The 21936-nt window shown below is 41.4% G+C and overlaps 2 protein-coding genes across 2 annotated transcripts in view; one reads left to right on the top strand and one right to left on the bottom strand.

Moving 5' to 3' along the window:
- The window catches only part of MED13L (mediator complex subunit 13L), a 111789-nt gene that overhangs the window by 17222 nt on the left and 72631 nt on the right, over positions 1 to 21936 (top strand). Inside the window, exon 2 of the mRNA XM_075276561.1 lies at positions 11287 to 11524. Within this exon, the coding sequence (XP_075132662.1) occupies positions 11287 to 11524 (238 nt within the window). The remainder of the gene's footprint in view (positions 1 to 11286; positions 11525 to 21936) is intronic.
- On the bottom strand, positions 18531 to 20046 carry LOC142205865 (actin, alpha cardiac muscle 1). Its single transcript, XM_075276559.1, has one exon. It carries the CDS (start codon positions 19931 to 19933, stop codon positions 18800 to 18802), a length of 1134 nt encoding a protein of 377 aa, XP_075132660.1. The 5' UTR covers positions 19934 to 20046; the 3' UTR covers positions 18531 to 18799.

Genomic DNA, 21936 nt, shown 5'->3' with positions numbered 1-21936 from the left:
GGCAAGCCAACTCTTAATTATATCTCTTATACACCTCTTCTAACAACTGTCATTATCACCAATAATCAAACAATAGTCTTTAGTTTTAGGATTACCGCACTTCATAGCAGCTGCTGCCAAAACACAAATGCACATTAAAAGGCCTGGATTGTGAATAGAGCGTTCCTGCCATAATTATTTCAGTGTACAACTAAACTGCACCGAGCTATACAGATATAATGGTCGGCTGCAGACAATAGGGCAGATTTATTAAAGGGATTGTTGGGGATTATGAAATATTAACTCATCCCCTGCTTGTGGGGTAACATAACATGTGGAACAGCCTTGGTATCCCCTTCTGCTCCAGTACTATGTCTCTGCTGCTCCCTGCTGGCACTCACAGGGTTCTACTTCATTACTTGACCATTGCAGACCACATTTCACTGGTCTCAGTGGTGTAACATTGAAGCCAGCGGTGGCCTGCCGTGGTCATGTGTTATTTCCGTGACATTCATTTCAATGGGAGTCACTAGCAGTTTTTTGTTTTTTTTTCAGCTAGCGGGGAGAAAAAAAAAAAAAGCAACATCACCTATCTTTTAGCCGGATTCCACGGTGTCCGCGGCTCTAGATTTCCTCCTGATTAGGCCCAGTCATCCAGGCCTAATTGAGAGCGGGATGTTGTGACGGAATGCTGATGCACTGCATCTGCATCCTTTCCGGGTAGCCTCGTGCAAAAACTAACCCTTAGAGGACCTTTCACCACTTTCACCAAGCCCAGCTCTTTCTATTTTATAGCTGCTTCACTGATTCTGGTACAGTTGGAATTTTTTCTTTAGCCCCCACCATTCCTGAGCACTCTGTAGTTTGCTTTGGTGTCTAATATGCTTTTTAGTTTCTGTACTGTTGGGGTGGTACCTGGAAGGAGCAGGTAAGGGGTGTGATTCTGAGCTCTGACGCTAGTGTTTGGGTTCGCTTGGGGATCTGAAGAACAGAAACCTAATCTGCTTAAAAAGCAGTTACCAGTGGAAACTGGTGGATCCCAAAGACTATAATGGGATCTGCCAGGTTGCCACCCGAAAAATGTGGAGAGAAAAGTTCTGCTTACAGGAATTTTCTCTCTACATTTTTCAAGCGGATTCAGTCACCGAAACCCAGAACGTAGTTCAAACATGTGTGAATCTAGCCTGACACTCACTGCCTCTGATTGGTGCTCTGAATCACGCTCCCTTTCCTGTGACTACCTGGCAGTAAGTAATATATCAGGCACCAAAACTGACAGCATTGATTGCTTGGGAATGGTGGGCACTAGAGAAAAAATTCCAACTGTGCTGGAATCAGTGGAGTGGCGCCCAATAACAGATGTTAAGAACTGAAGTTGCTGAGGAGGTGGTGAAAAGCCCTCTTTAAAATTACTACCCCTTGACTTTTTTTTTCTTTTTTAATTTGTGATAATTTACATTTGCATGTGAATATACACATCAGATTAATTGGACTGCCTGATTGTCTAATATGTATAAAGGTATTCTGATTCTTTCCTGATGGTGCACGTCAGGGAATTTAAGGGTGATGCCAATCATTCAATGGGTGTCATGGTTATTAAGACTAATAGCTGAAGAAGCATTTGGTTGACCGCTTTACTGCTTAGAATAATATGCTTTACCTTTTCTGGTAAAGGGTATCTGCAGTGCTCCTATTAATCCCTTCCCGACGGAACAGGAGCACTGCAGATCCCCTATATTCAGTAGACCGAGCACTTGCAGACACAGGGATACCTAATGTGTATGTGTTTCACAGTCATTTCCTACTTTTATATGTATCCTAGGGAAAGGAGTGATTTAGAACTTTTATTTACTGTATTTTTTTTTTATTATTTATATTTTTTTTAAAGCTTTTTTTTTTTTTTTTCACTATTTTATGGGGGATTCTATACATTACTATTGCAGCTGGTCATAGAAAATTTTTTTTTTTTTTTTGCTTGACTTAAGTATAAGCCGAGGGGGGGCTTTTACAGCACAAAAACTGTGCTGAAAATTTCTTATACTCGAGTATATACGGTAATTAAAAACTTAGCGGTCTTTTCTGTTAAGTAGCCAAACTCTGTTTTAATATATGGATCAGAATAGGAGACCTAAATTATTGCTTTTTTTTTTATTTTTTATTTTTTTTTATACATTTTTTAAACATTTTTATTCTTCTTCCTTGCCAAGAGATAGAGCGCGCTATAATAGCTTGCATAGACATCATCAGCACCATTAAGGCTTCACACAAGCATATTCAATTTGTGAAATATGAATGGGAGGTCAGCAATGTTTCCTGGACTGAACATTGAGCCTTGACCTACAGGACTGTGGAGTTGGAGTCTGACCAATTTAGAGCCAGAAAAAGATACTGAATAAAGTTACTAACTCTTCAGCTTCAAAATAATGTGGTTAATTTAACTACCGTATTTTGCGGACCATAAGACGCACTCCCCCCCCCCCCCCCCCCCCCAAATTTCAGAGGAAAATTAGGGTGTATCTTATAGTCCGAATGTGGGAATCTGGTTTTCTGCAGCGGCAGGAGCGTGGCAATACTGCACGCCCTGTGCCGGCGGCTAACACACTTCCCGGCATCTGCTGTTTTATTATAGCGGATGCCGGGTCCGGAGCGAATCTCTGATCGCAGGTATCAAAGTCCCCCCCTCCATCAAATACCGAAGCTTGTGTCTACAATCAGAGATCGCAGGCACGAGCTCCGACAACTGCTGTAAAAATTACAGCGGAGATGTCCACCGAAGATGTCCTCTCCCTAACCCCCAAATAAAGTTTAAAGTTAGCCTTGGGGCTGGTGGTGATGCTGCGGGCCCCAGTGTCTGTATGCCGGGTCCGGATGCCGGGTCTGTAAGTGTAATGGCACAGTCTATGGGACTTGCAGTCAAATGATTGCAGGTTCAAGCCCCCTAGGGGGTGCTAATAAAATAGTAAAAAAAACACAAAAACTTAAAAAAATAAAATTAAGTAAAAGTTCACCTCCTTTCCCTAGAATACATATTAAAGTATAACGTTACTGTGAAACATATATACATTAGGTATCCCTATGTCCGAAAATGCTCGGTCTACAATATTTTTCCTGTACAGTGAACGTCAAAATCAAAAGTGCTAGACCGCCGGGTTTTTCTCACCGTTTTGCCTCTAATTTAAATAAAAGGTGATCTAAGCAATAGACATTTCCCAAAATGGTATAACTAAAAAGTACGTCTGGCCCCACAAAAAAAACGCCCTATACATCCCCGTACAGCTGCAGGGTCACCTGTCAATGTGGCCTTGCAGCCGTTGTAAAACTACAACTCCCATATATTAAATATTTTACCATTTTTTTGCTTGAAATTTTTTTTTTCCGTTTTTCTCCTCTAAAACCTAGGTGCGTCTTCTAGTCCGAAAATACGGTAGATTGTACAATTGTATAATTGTATAATTAGATGAGATTTTGTTCCATATGTCCTTTCATATGAATTCAATCACTTTTAATGAATTAGAAAGTCTTCACTGCTTTTTGCAGTTTATGGCCGGGTTCACACAGAGTATTCTGGCTCGTCATTTGGTACGTAGACGCCGCGGGACGATTTGCGGGCCGTATACTCTCCCATTGTTTTCAATGGGATCCGGTACCGTACACGCGGCGCTATTTTGCAGCCATGATTTTGCGGCGGCTGCAAAATAGCACCGCGTGTACGGTACCGACTCCCATTGAAAACAATGGGGGGGGGGCAGCCATTATCAAGGAGCAGACAGTGATCTATTATTCACTCTGTCCAGGTCTGGCATGTGGCTGGAGATGCTGTGTGTGACAGCTCCCAGTACCAGCGATGAACCAACAGGTGAGCAATGCTCCTTTTGTTGTATCTTTTAGGGCAGGGGTCTCAAACTCGCGGGCTGCATGCGGCCCCCCGAACAATTTTGTGCGGCCCGCACAAGCCTAGGGACGCCGGATCCAAGTTGAATCCGGACGTTTCACCATTTTGCCCACAGGCAGTTTTATATACTGCCGGAAAGCTGACAGTGCGCTGAGTTCAGCACACTGTCGGCTTTCCCGATGTGGACCCAGTGTGAAGAGCTTACGGTCCGGTACCGTAGCTCTTCTATGGTCAGAAGAGAGTCTCTGACACTCAGTCAGAGACATCCTTCTTCACAGCACAGCCAATCGCGCTGTGCTGTGAGAGCCGGGAGGAACGCCCCCTCCCTCTGCTCGCAGTACTCGTCCATAGACGAGCATTATCAGGGAGGGAGGGGGCGTTCCTCCCGACTCTCACAGCACAGCGCTATTGGCTGTGCTGTGAAGAAGGACGTCTCTGACTGAGTGTCAGAGACTCTCTTCTGACCATAGAAGAGCTACGGTACCGGACCGTAAGCTCTTCACACTGGGCTCACATCGGGAAAGCCGATAGTGTGCTGAACTCAGCGCACTGTCAGCTTTCCGGCAGTATATAGAACTGCATGTGGGCAAAATGGTGGAAGGTCCTCATTAAACATTGAGGTGGAATGAAGGGGCTCATGACACTGGGGGCAGACGAAGGGAGGGGGGGAGAACGGCATGACACTGGGGCAGAAATGGAGGGACATGAATCTGGGGGCAGAGATGGGGGGGGACATGAAACTGGGGGCAGAAATGGAGGGACATGAATCTGGGGGCAGAGATGGGGGGGACATGAATCTGGGGCAGAGATGGGGGGACATGAATCTGGGGGCAGAGATGGGGGGACATGAATCTGGGGGCAGAGATGGGGGGACATGAATCTGGGGGCAGAGATGGGGGGACATGACTCTGGGGGCAGATGAAGGGTGTATATGTAACTGGGGGAAAGATGGAGGGGGGACATATAGTTTACGGGTGACTGTAGGAGGATTATACAGTGTGGGGGCACATGGAAAATGAATGGGCGGAGTCAACATAAAAGTGGGTGGAGCTAAATTTGCCGCGGTGCGGCCCGCCGACTGGCTGGGATCTTGCTCTGCGGCCCACATGCTGAGTTGAGTTTGAGACCCCTGTTTTAGGGAGTGGAAAAGTTTGATTTATCTTCAGCACATTGCCTTTGTAAACAAGGCATTGTTCTACTGAAGCGTGCAAACAGTTCATGGCCACACAATAGTGATTGCTGCACTTTTCCTGATTTATCACGCCTTCTATGCTGGTTTTCTGGTATAAAAAGGGCACACTACCCCCCCCCCCCCCCCCCAAAGCGTGGGTTTTGTGCAGGAAAAATTGCACCTTTTTTTGTTTAACTGCACCAACTACACTACTTTCACGGAAAGGGGGTGCATGAGGCGTGCTTACAGCCCAGCAGGTCTTGTGTCTAATTTATGAGGAGTTGTGACCCTCAGACGGCATAGGGGCTATGAAGACTGGTGTTACTGAGTCAGCGGAGGATGCACCTCATGTGACGTACACACCTCCTCATAAATGAGGCACACCCTCCACCGGGTTGTGGACCTGCCAGACTGGTTTCTGGTGTAAATGATAATAAATTTGGTGGGGCTGATGGTCCCGCACCAGAACCATGCCCTTTTCACGCCCCCTTTCCTGGAACGTGATGAAAGCGGAGCTGAGTTCATAGACTCTACACCTCCTTGAGGAAGTTTGAAAAAAGTGTCTAAAATACACACACACATACATACACGCGCGCACACACATATTTATCTGCAGTTTAAGTATAATGTTTGTTAGGCTTGAAGAGCCAAATTCACTAAAGCAGCCGAGATCAAAACACTGCCTGACTCACACAGCTTGCCTTTTTTTAACCTTCTGTTCTTCCAAAGTCTGTGCAGTGAAGTGCAGAATCAAAATGCCTCTCTAGGACTATCAGAAACCCATCAGATCCTGGAGAGCATGTGTAATGTTGTAAAAGTTCTCATGAGGGCTTTCTGCACATTAATCCTGTTACTGGAACACTTGTGTTGTGCAGAGTAGAAGAAGGTCAAGGCAAGTCTTTTCCTTAATTTATGCTTTCACATGAACTTGTATCTTGCATGTGCTGCTTTAGCTGCCATCTGACGTTGCTGTATATACCGTACTGGTGACCGCTAAGGGCTCGTTCACATCTGCGCCTGGGACTCCGTTCTGCAGGTATCCGTTTCCTGCACAAAACAGGACAGGAGACGGAAACCTGCCGGCATCTTTCAAACCCATTCATTATAATGGGTTTGAAAAGTGTCCGGCCATGAGCGCCGGTGAGCGTTTTATGCTCTCCGCAGCTAAACGTTTTTATTTATTTATTTATTTTATTATTATTATAACTGGACACAGAGTCGGACATGCAGTACTCTGTGTCCAGTTTAAAAAAAATACGTTTTTGCCGCGGAGAGCATAAAACTCTCATTGGCGCTCACGGCCGGACTCGGCATGACAGGTTTCCGTCTTCTGCCGGCAGAAGACGGAAACCTAATACGGAGTGCTGAACGCTGGTGTGAACCCAGCGTCAACGGTGATCCTGCAAGTGGCACACATTAAATTAACCCTAGGGACTTATGTGACAATTCCTTCTGGCAGCTGAGACTCCTGAAGAGCACTGTAGGCTCTGTGATATATAACCAAGGGTACTCTGTGTGCCAGCAGGATGCCGGCTCCGTACACATATTTCTACCTTGTGCATGAGGATTATAATAGAGATAAAACTTTTAAAGAGATTTGTCCTAAATATGGCAACTTGTGTAAAAGATAGAAATAGCCGATATTCTTTCTTAAATTTCGCTGCCACTTCGGTGGTCTTGCTACAGTGACATCATGTACATGATGGTTCATTTGACTGCTGCAGCCAGTCTCTTACCACACTGTCTACAAGCTGTCATTTCTTATTTTTAGATTGTTTCCTTTTGATATAATGGTATAACTTTAGAAAAAGACTCCACAAACCTTGAATCAACACTTAAAATGGAGTCTATCACCTCGCCCCAAGCATATTCAACTACCCTCACCGTGTTACAGAGGGCATACAGTGATAAACATACCTTTGTTATGGATGTCGCATTGAACGAGTTGGAGAAAAACAGCTTTGAAGTTTTATGAAAATAAGGCAATGGGGACAGGGCTTCAGCACTGGGAGCATTGTCCTCAAGTAGGATGGAGTAAAGGAGAGTGCCAACTCCCACTTCAGGGAGTGTTAGGAGTCTGTATGGCAAGAGCAGTGCTCCAGGGAACTGAAGGCCCTCTCCCAGTGCACCAACTCTGTAAGGTTGTTATTCTCCAAACCTACTAACATGACCTACATAACAAAGGTCACCATTGTCTCTGTCTCAGGAAGTTTCTGGATTTTTTTTTTTTTTTTTTTAAAATGTAGATTGTGAGCCCCACACAGAGCTCACAATGTACATTTTTCCCTATCAGTATGTCTTTTTTGGAATATGGGATGGAAATCCATGCAGACACGGGGAGAACATACAAACTCCTTGCAGATGGTTTTTTGCCCTTGGTGGGATTTGAACACCAGGACTCCAGCACTGCAAGGCTGCAGTGCTAACCACTGAGCCACCGTGTGGCCGTTTCTGGATTTTAATAGAGGCTGCGGTCACAATAGCATTGGGAGACTGAGGACTCCATCTCCCATTCCACTTTTGCGCAAAAACCCTGTAGATCCCATTATAGTTTGTGATCCAAATGTTTTGTTTTTTTTTTCTGTAGAAACGTAAATGTACTGCAGAACCCCCCCCCCCCTTTTTTTTTTTAACCTGGAAGTGTCTGTAAAATACATGCAAGTGTGTGTGTATATGTATATATATATATATATATATATATATATATATATATATATATATATATATATATGTAAATGTGTATGATTTGTTTCAACAAAAAATACACAGGTTTATTGTAGAAGTATGGGCTCACCCAGTACAGATAATTCTATGGCTTTCTTTCATGATGTCTGGATCATGTGAGAATATTGTTCTTTCTAATCTTGTTGTCTTTAATGAATTCCTACGTATAGCTGAAATATAACGGGAATACTAATCCACAGAAACTACATGAATATATTAAATAGTTTGACTCCGTCCATAGCCTACTCTTAAGGTCAGCACATGGAGGGATGCAGTTTTGGTTGACTCTATATCTATAGCTCAGTTTCTATAGCCCAGTCTTGTGAGGTTTTGTTATAGCTATCTGTTTGATAATGTCACATTACAGCTACGTTTTTCTGTTCTTCTTCTCAGCCAACATCTGTTTCAGATCTAGTGGCCCTTTAAGAAACACACAGCTCATTTGCCTCCGGCAGGCCGATGAGCAGCATTCTTGCAAACCTCCACTTTCCATTTACTTTCCTCCCCTGGGCTTTCTGAGCTTATGGCATCATTCTGTTCCATTTCACAATTTTGTGTTAACAAAAAGTTTTTACCAGCAAGAAGGCATCTTGTTCTAAGGAATCCTAAAAATAGGCGGCATCTTTATTACATTGATGTGTCCAGCACTGCTGAGCGCTGTTAATAGAGAGGTTATTACGGCAGTACAGTCACTTGACAGGAGTCATTCTTGATGCCTGAGATTGGAAGAGAAATGTGTGAGTGAGCATTGACAAACCGCCTGTGTAGTGGGACATTATTGTGTGGGATTGCTTGGCAGTAACATAATGTGTGGGCCCTGGTCCAATTCTCTGCTATACTGTGTGTGGAACAGAGTATTACTAGGATCACAGGCCTAGTATGTTACAGCAGTATCTTAGGAGTGATCTGGCTGCTGTAGACAAAGTAGATTTGCATCAAATATTGACACATGCTTATGACACAATTCTTATGTAGAACACACAGATTATTTTATGTGAGGGCACAGCTGTTCACAGTACTAAAGTGCGTGCGTGTGTGTATGTATGTATGTCTATATGTGTGTGTGTGTGTATATATATATATATATATATATATATATATATATATATATATATATATATATATATATATTTATTTAGTATCTTGGTTACATTCTATGAGATGCCAGGCTTAGGTGCTATATACCTGCTAGGTTTTGCAGTGGAAGAGATTTTTTTTTTATATCAGTGTCCCTTTATTGTGTTCTGGCATTTTTCCTTGTTTCTAGTCAATAGACTAAAGAGCCTAGTTTATTTTACAATGACTTTGTAAGGGTATGTTCACATGATGATTACTTTATGTGGCTTTTGATGCGTATTCTACACATGACTCTGCCTCCAATACTTTCAGTAGGATGTGTGTCCCTGTACCACAGAAATAAATAGTGACAGGTGACTTTTTTGAGGTAAATTCACATTAGAAAGTTGTCAGTCTTTGCCTTTTCCACTTCAGTTGTTGTGTGAACATAGACAAAATGAAAAACACAACCATGTTGCGAACACAATGCAGCGTATTACAGTACCTGCAAAGTGGATGGGATTCTGGCTAATCCATCCACACATTGCAGAAAAAAAATATTTGCAGTGGAAATGCTGCAATTTCAAAGACCGTTGCGTATTTGTAAATCACGCATGTCAATTATACGTGTGGAAACGCTGGTGTTTTTTGTTTAGGTATAACAGGGGCAAAAAGTATGCAAGGGAAAATTCCTATGTGGGGTCGTAGCCTAAAAGCTTTCTTTCTCAGACTAGTGGTGTGATGTCAAGCTTTCATAGTACATTGTTTTTTTTTTTTTTTTTTTGTACAGATGATATTTGATCATGTTTTGAAATGGCCCAAATCAAATCATGATTAATTGAACGTTTTACCTAGATTACGATTAATGAAGACTTGTTAGGACACCCCACTTTTACAAGCCATACTCACTTTTTAACTGAAACCAAAATTCTGTGGCATTCACCTATCGGCAATGCTGATTGATAGAATTCATTTAGTAACATCTCCCTTAGCCATTGTCAGACAGGATGGCATGGGTGCAAAATAATTGAAATAATCGATGTGAGCAAGTTCACATCAATTGAGCAGAGATTGGATTTTGATTATTTCTCGATGAATTGCCCAACCTTTACCACACATATTATATTTTCGTTCACTATCCCCCATGAAAACATCACATAGCCAAAAGAAGGTTGTCCAAAAATATGAGTGTTTGGGATGTTTGACCTGATTAATCAGCCAACTTGCCTAGACTCAGGCTAGGTTCATACTAGCGCTCGCTATATGTTCGGGGTTTCTGTCCCCAAACCCACTTAAAAAAAAAAAAATGCAAGCAAAACTTTTCTCTCTGCATTTTAGCGGGTAACTTTCTGGTTTTCAGGTCCCCAAGTGAACCCGAAGAACAGAAAGCCAAACACTAGCGTGAACCTAGCGTCAGCGTGCATTGTATTTGTATTTTTTTTCTTCCTTCTTTTTTTTCCTTCTGTGAATTCCAGATCCCTTTCACTGAATCCGCTGATTGGCTTTAGCAGCCACATGATTTTCATATAGTTTTTTTTTTTTTTTTTTTTTCCTTCACCTGCCCCCACTTGATTTAGAAAAAAGAAATATATATTTTTTGTTGCCTGGACCACCCCTTTCAGTTGTTAAAGCTAATGGACATCAGTCCGCCATCCAGAATCTAACGTGTGTGGGCAGATTTAGTCATGGCGGAAAAAGCTGCTTCTTTCTTAGGGTGAATTCACACTGAGTAAACGCTAGCTTATTCTGAACGTAAAACACGTTCAGAATAAGCGGCGTCTAAAGCAGCTCCATTCATTTCTATGGGAGCGGGGATACGAGCGCTCCCCATAGAAATGAATGGGCTGCTTCTTTCACTCTGTGCAGTCCCATTGAAGTGAATGGGGAGTGCCGGCGTATACGGCAAGCTCTGCTCATGCCGGAGCGTACACGCCGGCACTCCCCATTCACTTCAATGGGACTGCACGGAGTGAAAGAAGCAGACCATTCATTTCTATGGGGAGCGCTCGTATCCCCGCTCCCATAGAAATGAATGGAGCTGCTTTAGACGCCGCTTATTCTGAACGTGTTTTACGTTCAGAATAAGCTAGCGTTTACTCAGTGTGAATGCACCCTTAGGCTTATCATGGTATTTGCAGGGATTTTTTCCACAACAAAACGTATTCCATGTTCACAGGAGTCCTTTGTGAATGGATTGTTAGTGCACAAGTGAGACCACTGATTCGTTTCACTTCTGTGGGACTGTTGGACAACACTCTGTCAATACCATAGAAGTGTTTCTACTGCATGTGCGTAGCCACTCCATTTACACAAGGGACTCTGGTCATCTTTTCTTGTGACTTCTGGGATCCCAGTGGTTGGACCCCTGTAATGTGGATAAGGCAGTTAGTGGTGTTGGTGGGAAAACTCCTTTACTCTTAGTACTTTGTGATATTTATCTTAACAATGTTGCTTTTCTTTTCAGGCTGAATTAACTGGCATCAAATGGCGTCGCTACAAATTCCAAGGCCATGGCGACTGCAGTCCAATCATCTCTGCTCCGGCCCAAGACGACCCGATTCTTTTGAGCTTCATTCGTTGCTTGCAGGCCAATCTGTTGTGTGTATGGAGACGCGAGGTCATGCCTGACTGCAAAGAGCTCTGGGTTTTCTGGTGGGGAGATGAACCTAATCTTGCTGATGTTATACACCATGAGCTCACCAGTGAGTACATATTTATATTTTTGTATCTTGCTTAAACGGTTTTCTGATTTCCCCTCTCCTTTATTAAAAAAAGATTCTTAGCTTATCAGTATCAGGTTGGTGCCTACTAACAGCACCCCAACAGATCAGCTGATTGAGGGGTCCACAATACTTGGCTGAGCACTGTGTTTTCTAAATAACTGATGTTCCAACCACTAGTCAAGTGGTACTTCTGCATCTCAGGCCCAGTCATGGTGTCTGTTCAATGCTGTGCTTGATATACAGTGTTCGGGTGCAACACACCCTCAGGCTCCCACCAATCTGATGTTTATGACCTTGCCTAAGGATACATGTTGGTTTTACAGAGAATGAAGACTTAATTTTTTTTTTAAACTTTTCTGACAAAACTCGCACATCACCAAAATTGCCTTCCATCATTGAGGAACCTATAACAGTAGTAGCATGATCACTTGTGGAAGGGGAATTGGTTGGTAAGATTCATATACTGTACATGGTCTGCATCCCTATACTTGTATCAACCCGAAAATTGATGTTATTATTGTAAATGTCATAAAAATGATGATACTGATATTTTCAGGCATTCTTCTATCATAAATAGCACACAAGTATTAAAAGAGGAAACTGTAAGGCAACTATAAACCATAAATTAGGACCCTGTGCATTCCTATGAGAGCCTGTATCTGGATCCCTAGTGATGCTTTGAGAGTCCTCACTTAAACAGTAGTCTGAAAATGTACCAGATATATCACAGTGGTTGATGGGTGATAAATCAGATTTTTTGTTAGACTGTGGAGTTAAAGTTAATTCTACCTTTTAGTTGTCTTACTTTGAAGCAGAATTTTAGGGCACAACGTTGCCTCATTTAAAGGGGTAATCCCATCTCAAGGATCCTATCTATACTGGTAGCTGATGTAAATTGAAGACTTTTCCTAAATAGCTATAGCTTTAGAAATGCTGCTTTATTTGCCTGCTATGTGAACTTATTCCTCATATTGTTTACCTAGCATTTCCGTAATCACGGACCTGTGTGATAGGACAAGTGATGTCACTTGCTGGTGCAGGACAATCAGTTCAGCTAATTTCGGTTTGCTGATAAAGTGTCCTGTTCAGCAAGCTGGGGACACATGGAGCTAGGAAAACCCTTTTAAGTACACAACCTTTTTTCAGGAGCTACAGTGACCTCTACCAAGTTGGAAAAATTTTAGCTGAAAGTACGTGTGCAGAGATTTATCGATTAGCCACATTTGCAGTGGTGTTTAGTTGTAACCACAGTAGTAAATCTGGACCTATGTGTGAATCAGCAAGTGAGAGAGGTGGTCTTATATAGAGGTGGCATTCTAGTATATGCAATAACATATAAACTAAGATAAGAGCTTTGTACATTTTATTTTTATTTTTTTTACATGCATAACGCAATTGAAATACACATTTGGATGTGGATGAGGTTCCCCCCTCCCAAAAAAACAAAACAAAAACCAAAGTGCATCTTTATCTCACTAGCCTTCTGTTTTAGAATAGTGCCTAAAAAACCGTATTTTTAAAAAACCAAATTGGCTTGGTTCTTAGGCAATTTAGAAAAGAGATATCTATTTTGCTAAAACTGAATAAGAAATGCTCTTCATAAGGGTATGTTTTCACCTATGCTGTAGACATTCATCTGGATTTGCATGAAGGCTGCAGTGTGTTACACTAGCAGCATTAAAAGGAACCTTTCACCACCTCCAACAAGTCCAGTTCTTTACATCATTTAATGCAATTTGCTCCACTGATTCTGGAACAGTTGAAATCTTTTCTGTAGCTCCCACTGTCTCTGAGCCATTAATGCTGCTAGTTTTGGTGCCTTTATATAGGTGTCAGGCAGGAGCAGGAAAGGGGTGTGATTCTGAGCTGTGACACTGGCTGCTTCTGATTGGAGCTCAAAAGAGGCATGTGTTTTTGTATCTTAATAGACCTATGGAATCTCCTTTAAAAAAAAAAAAAACAACAAACCAAAAACTCTTTATAAAATGCAGGATGATGGGGTTATTTTATTTGGTATTAGGGAGCCTGCACACGGAGTTTACCCTCCGCTCATTCTGATCGTAAACTTGTTCAGAGTGAGTGGTGTAAAAAACAGATCTCATTGAATTAAATGGGTGCCGGCATATGTGCGCTCCCCGTTGAACTCAATGGCAGGCTTTTTTTTCTATTGCTTTCAATTTGATACGCGTGTATCACATTGAAAGCAATAGTTAAAAAAGCCTCCCCTGGAGATCAATGGGTAGCGCACACATTCAAGTCAATGGAATCTGTTTTTTACACCATTCACTGTGAACGAGTTTACAATAAGAATGAGCGGAGGGTAATCTCTGTGTGAAGACTCCCTTATGCATTTACTTTGGTTTTTAAAGGAGTTTTCTGATTACCGAAGGCCTCTAAGATGGATCAGCTGCTTGAAGTTGCAGGGGCTCTTGAATGAGTGCTGCTTCTACTTCACAAATTTCAAGTGAATGAGACTGGGCTGCAATACCATTGACTAGCCAGCATTACTTACCTGGATGCTGCAGTCTCTTCAACCAGCTGATCTGTGGGGATCCTGGGTGTGTGACACCCACCTAAGGATGAATCATCCGCATTATGGAAATGAAGATCTAAAAAAACAATTGTGTAAATAGTGTCGCTTGTCTTTTTTCACATTACTTTCTGTAGTGTGAGACTTCACAAAAACTTTATTTTTTTTTTTTTGTTACACAATTAAAAAAAAAAAAAAAAAAAACGGGGAGAAGAAAAACCAGACCAATATACTTTTGTTTTGTGAGTGAGCTCCATGGGCACCATATTTGAGTACTACTAGGAGTAGAGCCTGCGAAGGCAGTGTCAGTCTTCAGGAACATGTGCCTCTTGCAATGCTCCAGCCCATTATATATAATTGAACTGCCGGCATCAAGCCTTCGAATCATTTATGAGGCACCTGTTCTTAGCGATGGTACTCGTGACATTCCTGCTTCCACAATCTGCCTTTAATAATATATAGACTCCCCTTTTCCCTGGCAGTAGTTATAAAATATTCAGATTTGTGGTGTCTGTGTGGTGAATGCAGTTGTAGGACAGAGAGGCAAATTATTATATTTGTGTGAATCATGTCTTATTATGTGAGAAGCACTAGCATCTCACAGGTTTGACTTTTACCTGGAAAGATTTTGCTGCTTTTCAATTTTTGTCATTTTTCCTGTGTTTACATATTTGCATCCTGCAAGTCATGAGCTCAAAGTATAATGTGCATTAGGAGATGGCATGTTTTCAGTATTTTTTTTTTTGCAGGTGAAGTGGCATTTTAGCCCGCTTGCACTCTTAATTCATAACTGCAGTGCAGTATCACAACACCTGATTATCAGGTCATTGGGTGGTAGAAATGTCTAGTTCGAGATTTTAAAAGGATAATCTTTTGAGCACAACCCCTATTTATATGGTTTGTTTGGAGGTTTTTTTTGTCTGTTACTGCTATTAAATGGGTTAATAAGTGCACCCAAATACCTTTAGCAGTGATTTCTGGGTGTCTGGGCGTTGCTGGTTATCATCTGAATTTGTTTACTTGGAGTAGCTTCCTGCTGTATTTAGTGGAAGCCAGAGATCAGAGCAGGAAACTTAAAAAAGTAAGTGTCCTGCAATGGACTCCATGTCTGATTCAGTTGCAGCGTTAGCAGTTCAAGACTCCTCACCAACTAGGTCCATTCTCCTGAGCCTAATTGGCATAAAAAATGTCAGTATTCTGCAGTAGGGGAATGTTCGCCTCAAATTCCTCTTCATGTTCCAAAGTATTAATAGGCCCTAACAAAAGGTCCCTGCATTAACTACAACCTGTAACCAGCCCAATGAAGAAACAGAAAGAGGGATGAGGAATGGATTTAAAAAAAAAAAAAAAAAAAAAAAAAAAAAAAAAAAAAAAAAGATAAGAAATAGGAGCAGCAAAAAAGAATAAATAGGGGGTAAGAGAGGGACAGGCAGACAGTCAAGGAAGGGCACCCATTGACAACTCGATCTTGCTAAACTCCTAGGCAGGATAATAATTTGAGCTCCAGTAAACAAAGTCTGAAAGGCTGGGGGAACCCATGACATAACTCCCTGAATGTGAGGAAGGCAGAGAGAAGATAAGTCCTGTTATAGTCTAAAACTACGTCCTTAAAGCGATATATTCTCCACTGGAAGAAGTGAAGTACCTGAGGTGAATGTGTTCTAACCCCTATAACAGCATGATGAAAGCTGGAGTGGTCCACAACTTTCTTATCAAGAAGCTGTCTCTGGGGGAGACAGAATTGCAAAATAATGGGGCAACATGGATGTCTATATTGGACCCACTCCTTTTCATGTCACGATGATATCCCACTGTTGAAGTGTAAATTGACAAAGTAAAGAACATTCTGTGGTCAGCTCCTCCAGCTCCCAAATCAGTGGGCCACCCGTGGGATTAAGGAGAGGGGAAAACTGTTGCTTCCTATACACCCGCTGCTTAGAGTGGGACTAGTACTATTTTGCCATTATTGTAGATAGTAAACTAAAGCATGACAGTATTCCTCCCTGACACATTGGTTACATCTCTAGGTGCCTTCCCTTATTATCCCCAAAGTAGCGTACAGAAGGTCAGTGGTATATATCACAGCTCAGCATTCTGCACTTGATGTGGTTGTAAGCAGATTCAGTTTAGAGGACAAATGAACTTTGTGTGGAGCTGTGCAATATGCTTTTCATTACAACTACTATATGGCTGCATTCATATTTGTCTCCGTTGCAATGTCCATCTGAAATTGGTGGATGAAGAAGTCCTGTATGTATGTTTTTTTTTATTTATTTATTTATTTTTTGTTCAGACCACTGGTTTCAATTTTAAAACCAGGCACATCCGACACCATTATAGTCCATCGAGTTCGTTGGGCTCCCTGTGTAACTGCTATTTTAGCGGTCTGCATATCCATTGTTTTGGTCCTCCAGCGTGCCAGGACAGTGAATAACTGACGCTAATGTGAGCTTGGGTAATGCTGAACAGAAATAACATTTCTAGCTGTGCACTAAGGTTCTTGAGAATCCTGTAGGACAGGAGTGTGCCCTCATTCCTCCTTATTGCAGGTGGAGTCTAGTGGCGGCTGAACATGAGTGCTGGGTGTTACTGTGCGTGTCTTATGTAATTGCCTCAAGAGCCTGAAAAGCAGCAGCAATCTTTATTTTACTTCTTTATGACATCTCTAAGAGCAGTCTATGCAGCTCACAGATTGCAGGGATTGAAGGTCCCCACCCCCCTTTCCATTCTGGTTGACTGTCTATTGCCCCTGTGAGTCATGGCATGGACACAATTTATATAGGTCCCGTTTACAGTCAGTTTCTTGTGCTGTGTATTTACATTGTGTGGCATTAAAAGGACAAAATGAGTGTATTTTTTTTTTTTTTTTTAAAGAAAAACCAAAAAACGTAATTTCTCTAGAATCACAATCATGTACATTCCTTTAGGAATGGAAACATTATGTTTTTTAACACTTTAAGCTCAGAGTTCTTCAGTTCCCTACCCTGTGTGCACATTACCACTTTCTTGGAGAGTGCGTAATTGATAATAGATCTGTTAACCTGTTTCTCTTCATTGGTGGGGCGCAGGTTAACAGAAGCTGTAATCCGTTATAAAGCCCTTCCTGACATCTGCCGTAATAGTACTACGCCTGAAGGGGGGTCTATGAATATGGCAGAAGCAGAGCAAGTGCCATAATTGCCATATCTACATTGCATTACATAGTGGAATAAAAAGACACCTCACACAGCTCCATGCACAGTCAGAAACATAGTTACGATTGTCAGAATTTGGCAGTTTAAAATATATATATATTTTTTTTTAATTTTTCAAAAATAAGAAATTCAAATAAAAAATCATCCATATAATTGAAAAAAAACCTAGATTTTATTTATTCTAAAATTGCCCTGCCCTAGCTCCAGCATTGCATATAGGTGACAAAAAGACATTGACTATTTAAGTATAGGAAAGAAAAAATCTGCATGAAATAACATTGCGGCACCTGTCAAACATAAACGAGGCTGGTAGAATTAAGTGATATTTATTTTTTATTTTTTTTTGGCTTTGAGCAATGTCAAAAGCTCTGAGCCTGTAAATATATATATATATATATATATATATATATATACACACACACACACACACACACACACACACACACACACACACACACACACACGTCTACATATTTGCATGGACTTGTACATTAAACCAAATATTTCTTGTTACCAGTCTCAAAGTGATAAGGCTTCCTGGCCCAACCCAGTTGTGCCTTTCATGGATCACGTTTCTATACCTTAGTTAAATTTTAAGTAAGGTCACCTGGTGTATGTTGTGATGCTTTTAACTTAACATTTTCTAAATCCATCTTCTTCATATTTTGTTCATTGACATATTCCCTTTTCCAGTCAATGTACCAAGCTTAACCCAATTCTCACCCCTTTTCCTTATTCATTTGTCACTTGTGTAGTATTACACTGAACTCTAGACCAGTATGAGGAGAATAGTTACTGAGGGCTAGAATGAGCTGCACCTTGTGTTGAGTTGATATCATATTTTTTTTTTAATTTTGTTTTGTGATTTTAGAACCATTTATTTTCAATGCCCAGTACTGGAAATGATGTTGTATTTTGTGATGCTGTGATACCCACACAGACATCCATTATCTTTTAGAGCACATTACATTTTTTAGCCATATATTATATATATATTTTTTTTTATACTTGTATACACACGAGTGGGAGTCCAGTTTGTTAGATATATTTTAATATACCTAATGCTGTAATGTTGCTTTAGTCATTGTGGACTTTGAATAGTATATGAAATTAGGCTGAAATACCAAATGTTCTCCCATATTATATACAGCAAGCAAATGACTTGCAGGATTTATTTATTTTCACCCACCGGTACTGTGTGTTTGTTCAGAAGCTTATAAACTTGACGCTGAAGCATTCATATAAAGAACATAAAGATGCATTCTGTGTAAATTTCATGAAATTTCTTTAATGTGACAGTATAGCAGCACTTAAACATTACTGTATTTTATGATTGTACAAGCTTTGGAATGAGTGTTACCTCAGATAAAAATGAATAAATACACAAGTACAATAGTAATAAATGCAGATTGTAAGATGAAATTATAGTTTGAGAAAATAGTCAAGTCTCCAGTAGGATACAGCTCATATCACGTCTCTTGGTTTATGCATAACCATATAGACAGCACTATGGACCACAACAATGCATGTTTAGAAGCATTTGCGGTGGACAATAGATGGTCCTGCTTCATCATATTCTTGCTTGCTGATCCACATCTGCTGGAAGGTAGACAGAGAGGCCAGGATGGAGCCTCCAATCCAGACGGAGTATTTACGCTCAGGTGGTGCAATGATCTTAATCTTCATGGTGCTTGGAGCAAGAGCGGTGATTTCCTTCTGCATACGGTCAGCAATACCTGGGTACATGGTGGTTCCTCCAGAAAGAACGTTGTTGGCATACAGGTCTTTGCGGATATCAATGTCACACTTCATGATGCTGTTGTAGGTGGTTTCATGAATGCCAGCAGACTCCATACCAATGAAAGATGGTTGGAAAAGGGTTTCTGGGCAGCGGAAGCGTTCATTGCCAATAGTGATGACTTGACCGTCAGGCAGCTCATAGCTCTTTTCCAGGGAGGATGAAGATGCTGCAGTAGCCATCTCATTTTCAAAGTCCAGAGCAACATAACACAACTTTTCCTTGATGTCACGGACAATTTCTCTTTCTGCTGTTGTGACGAAAGAATAACCACGCTCAGTGAGGATCTTCATAAGGTAGTCTGTGAGGTCACGGCCAGCCAGGTCAAGACGCATGATGGCATGAGGTAAAGCGTAACCTTCATAGATGGGGACATTGTGTGTGACACCATCTCCAGAATCCAGAACGATACCAGTGGTACGACCAGAAGCATAGAGGGACAGTACAGCCTGGATAGCAACATACATTGCAGGAACATTGAAGGTCTCAAACATGATTTGTGTCATCTTTTCCCTGTTAGCCTTTGGGTTCAATGGAGCTTCTGTTAGCAGGGTCGGATGTTCTTCAGGTGCGACACGGAGTTCATTGTAGAAGGTATGATGCCAGATTTTCTCCATATCATCCCAGTTAGTGATGATGCCGTGTTCAATGGGGTATTTCAGAGTAAGGATACCTCTCTTGCTTTGAGCTTCATCACCTACATAGGAGTCCTTCTGCCCCATGCCTACCATGACACCTTGGTGGCGTGGGCGACCCACAATGGATGGAAATACAGCTCTGGGTGCATCATCTCCTGCAAATCCAGCCTTCACTAAGCCAGAACCGTTGTCACACACCAAGGCAGTGGTCTCTTCGTCGTCACACATGGTTGCTTAGAGCAAGAAACTTTCTTCTCACTAACTGGGAGGTCAGACGCTGAATGCGGCAGCTGCGACTTAGCTGTGGAAACAGAGGGCTTATATATTCAGCTCCATCTCCCCTCCTTTTTTTTTTTCTTTGTAGTTCCCTTCCCTAGTTTAGGAATGCTCTGGGAGTCCCCTACTTGCCTTCCCATGTTTGGTGTTCAAAAGGGACAGCCCATGCTAACCTCTCTAAGTTGCTATGCATATGGGAGGGTCTTGTCACATTGCCCTGTGTAGCCATAAATGGATAGTTTGTCAGCTGTAGTCCCAAGAACCACACATGTGTCCTAGTCTAGAAGGCTGAGTGACAGTGACATATTCCTGGAGAACAGCTGAAGAGGAGTAATCTATAGAGCTATGTGAAACAAATGAAGAGGCACACTTCTTAAAATCTCCATGAACCTCCTTGCCCATTCATGGACATGCTTTTAGACTCTGAGATAAGGACTGAAGCTGAGAAATAGTCTTAGCTGCTATTGACAAGCCAGTTCACAATTAATGAAAATGTTCATATTCCTCTGATATAAATATGATTGAATTGTCTGTCTGGGTAGCCTGAATATGAATACAGCACACAAATAGGCAGCATCACTGTGACATATAAGAAATATCTCCCGTTCACTGGACGTGTCAGAATACAAAAACATAATTGTTGAAATGCAGGTGATCCTCTTGTCGACAAGTACTCGCAATAATGAAACGGACATCTTCTTCAAATTATGTCTGACTTTGTGATATGCTCAATAAGTATGAGAGATTTAAACTATCAAAAATGTCCTATTTGTTTCCCCATATATAGGGATCCCTGAGTGTCTATAAGGCCCCAGTGAAAACAAGTGACCCACGGATGCAAAATGGCTTTTTCAGTGCAGTTTTTCATTACGGACATCTGAATAGATCTTTATATGTCATGTTTGCTTTTTATAATTTCTCCCCCCCCCCCCCCCCCCCCCCCCCCCCCCCGGATTAGCCGACATATAATATTAATGCTATGGACAACATGCTTTTATTTATATTAATACCATGTGGGTTCTGTTGTCTTTGCATATTTTACAGGCTGAAAATTAGGAAACTTACTTTGATTTCCAGCCCTTTTGTTCATGTTTTACTACTTGTATTTTTAAGTGTTTTTTTTTTTTTACTGCCTCCCATTGATTCGGCATATAAAACCCTACTAAGAAGTGATGTGATTTGGAAAAACGTAAAATATTTCCCTTTTGAAATCAATGTGACCCTGTAAGCAGTGTGTACATGGCCTTTAGTGGCTATGTTTGGAGAGCGGTAAATGCCAAATTACAATGGTAAATTTATGGGTCGTTGCTACAGACTTTACATAGTAGCTACGCCTTGTGAGATTTGTTTGAGTTGATTTTCCACTGCGTGACATTGCCTGTACCTCCTGCACCACACAGTTGTCACAGACACTGCAACATCCACTTGTCTCATTGGATTTTTTTTTAATTTTTTTTTTTTTTTTAGTGCAACTCTAAATCGGCTGTGGAACAGCAGCTCCATACAATTGGTTTTGTCTAGAGCAGATTTATTTATTTATTAAGCAGATGTCCTTACACACAAAATATCTATAGATTACATTCATTCATTCATTCATTCATTCATTCATTCATTGCGATTTAGTGCACAAAAAGGTTTAAAGGGGCTCTATTATTGGGTAAAGTCATTTTTAACTAATAACATTCTTGCATAGCCTTTCTAAAGGCTATTCCACACCTACCTTTAGTATGTAGATTGACTCAGTGGTTTTTGAATGAGCCTGTTTTTATTCATATGCTAATGGTCTTCCAGCCAGCACAGGAAGTTCCAAGCAGCACTCGTGTCTGCTATTATCTCCTATGTGTGTGTGCAAACAGGAAGCGGAGTCAGCATCAGCCTGTGCATAGGAAACAATAGCAAAGAGAGTGCATGATGCATCTTGCACCAGTCTAATTAGCATATGAATAAAAATTGAC

This window comes from Leptodactylus fuscus, chromosome 1, assembly GCF_031893055.1.
Source record: "Leptodactylus fuscus isolate aLepFus1 chromosome 1, aLepFus1.hap2, whole genome shotgun sequence".
NCBI classification, from domain to species: domain Eukaryota; kingdom Metazoa; phylum Chordata; class Amphibia; order Anura; family Leptodactylidae; genus Leptodactylus; species Leptodactylus fuscus.
Note: the sequence above shows the minus strand (reverse complement) of the source record. Positions and strands in the feature narration are given on the sequence as shown.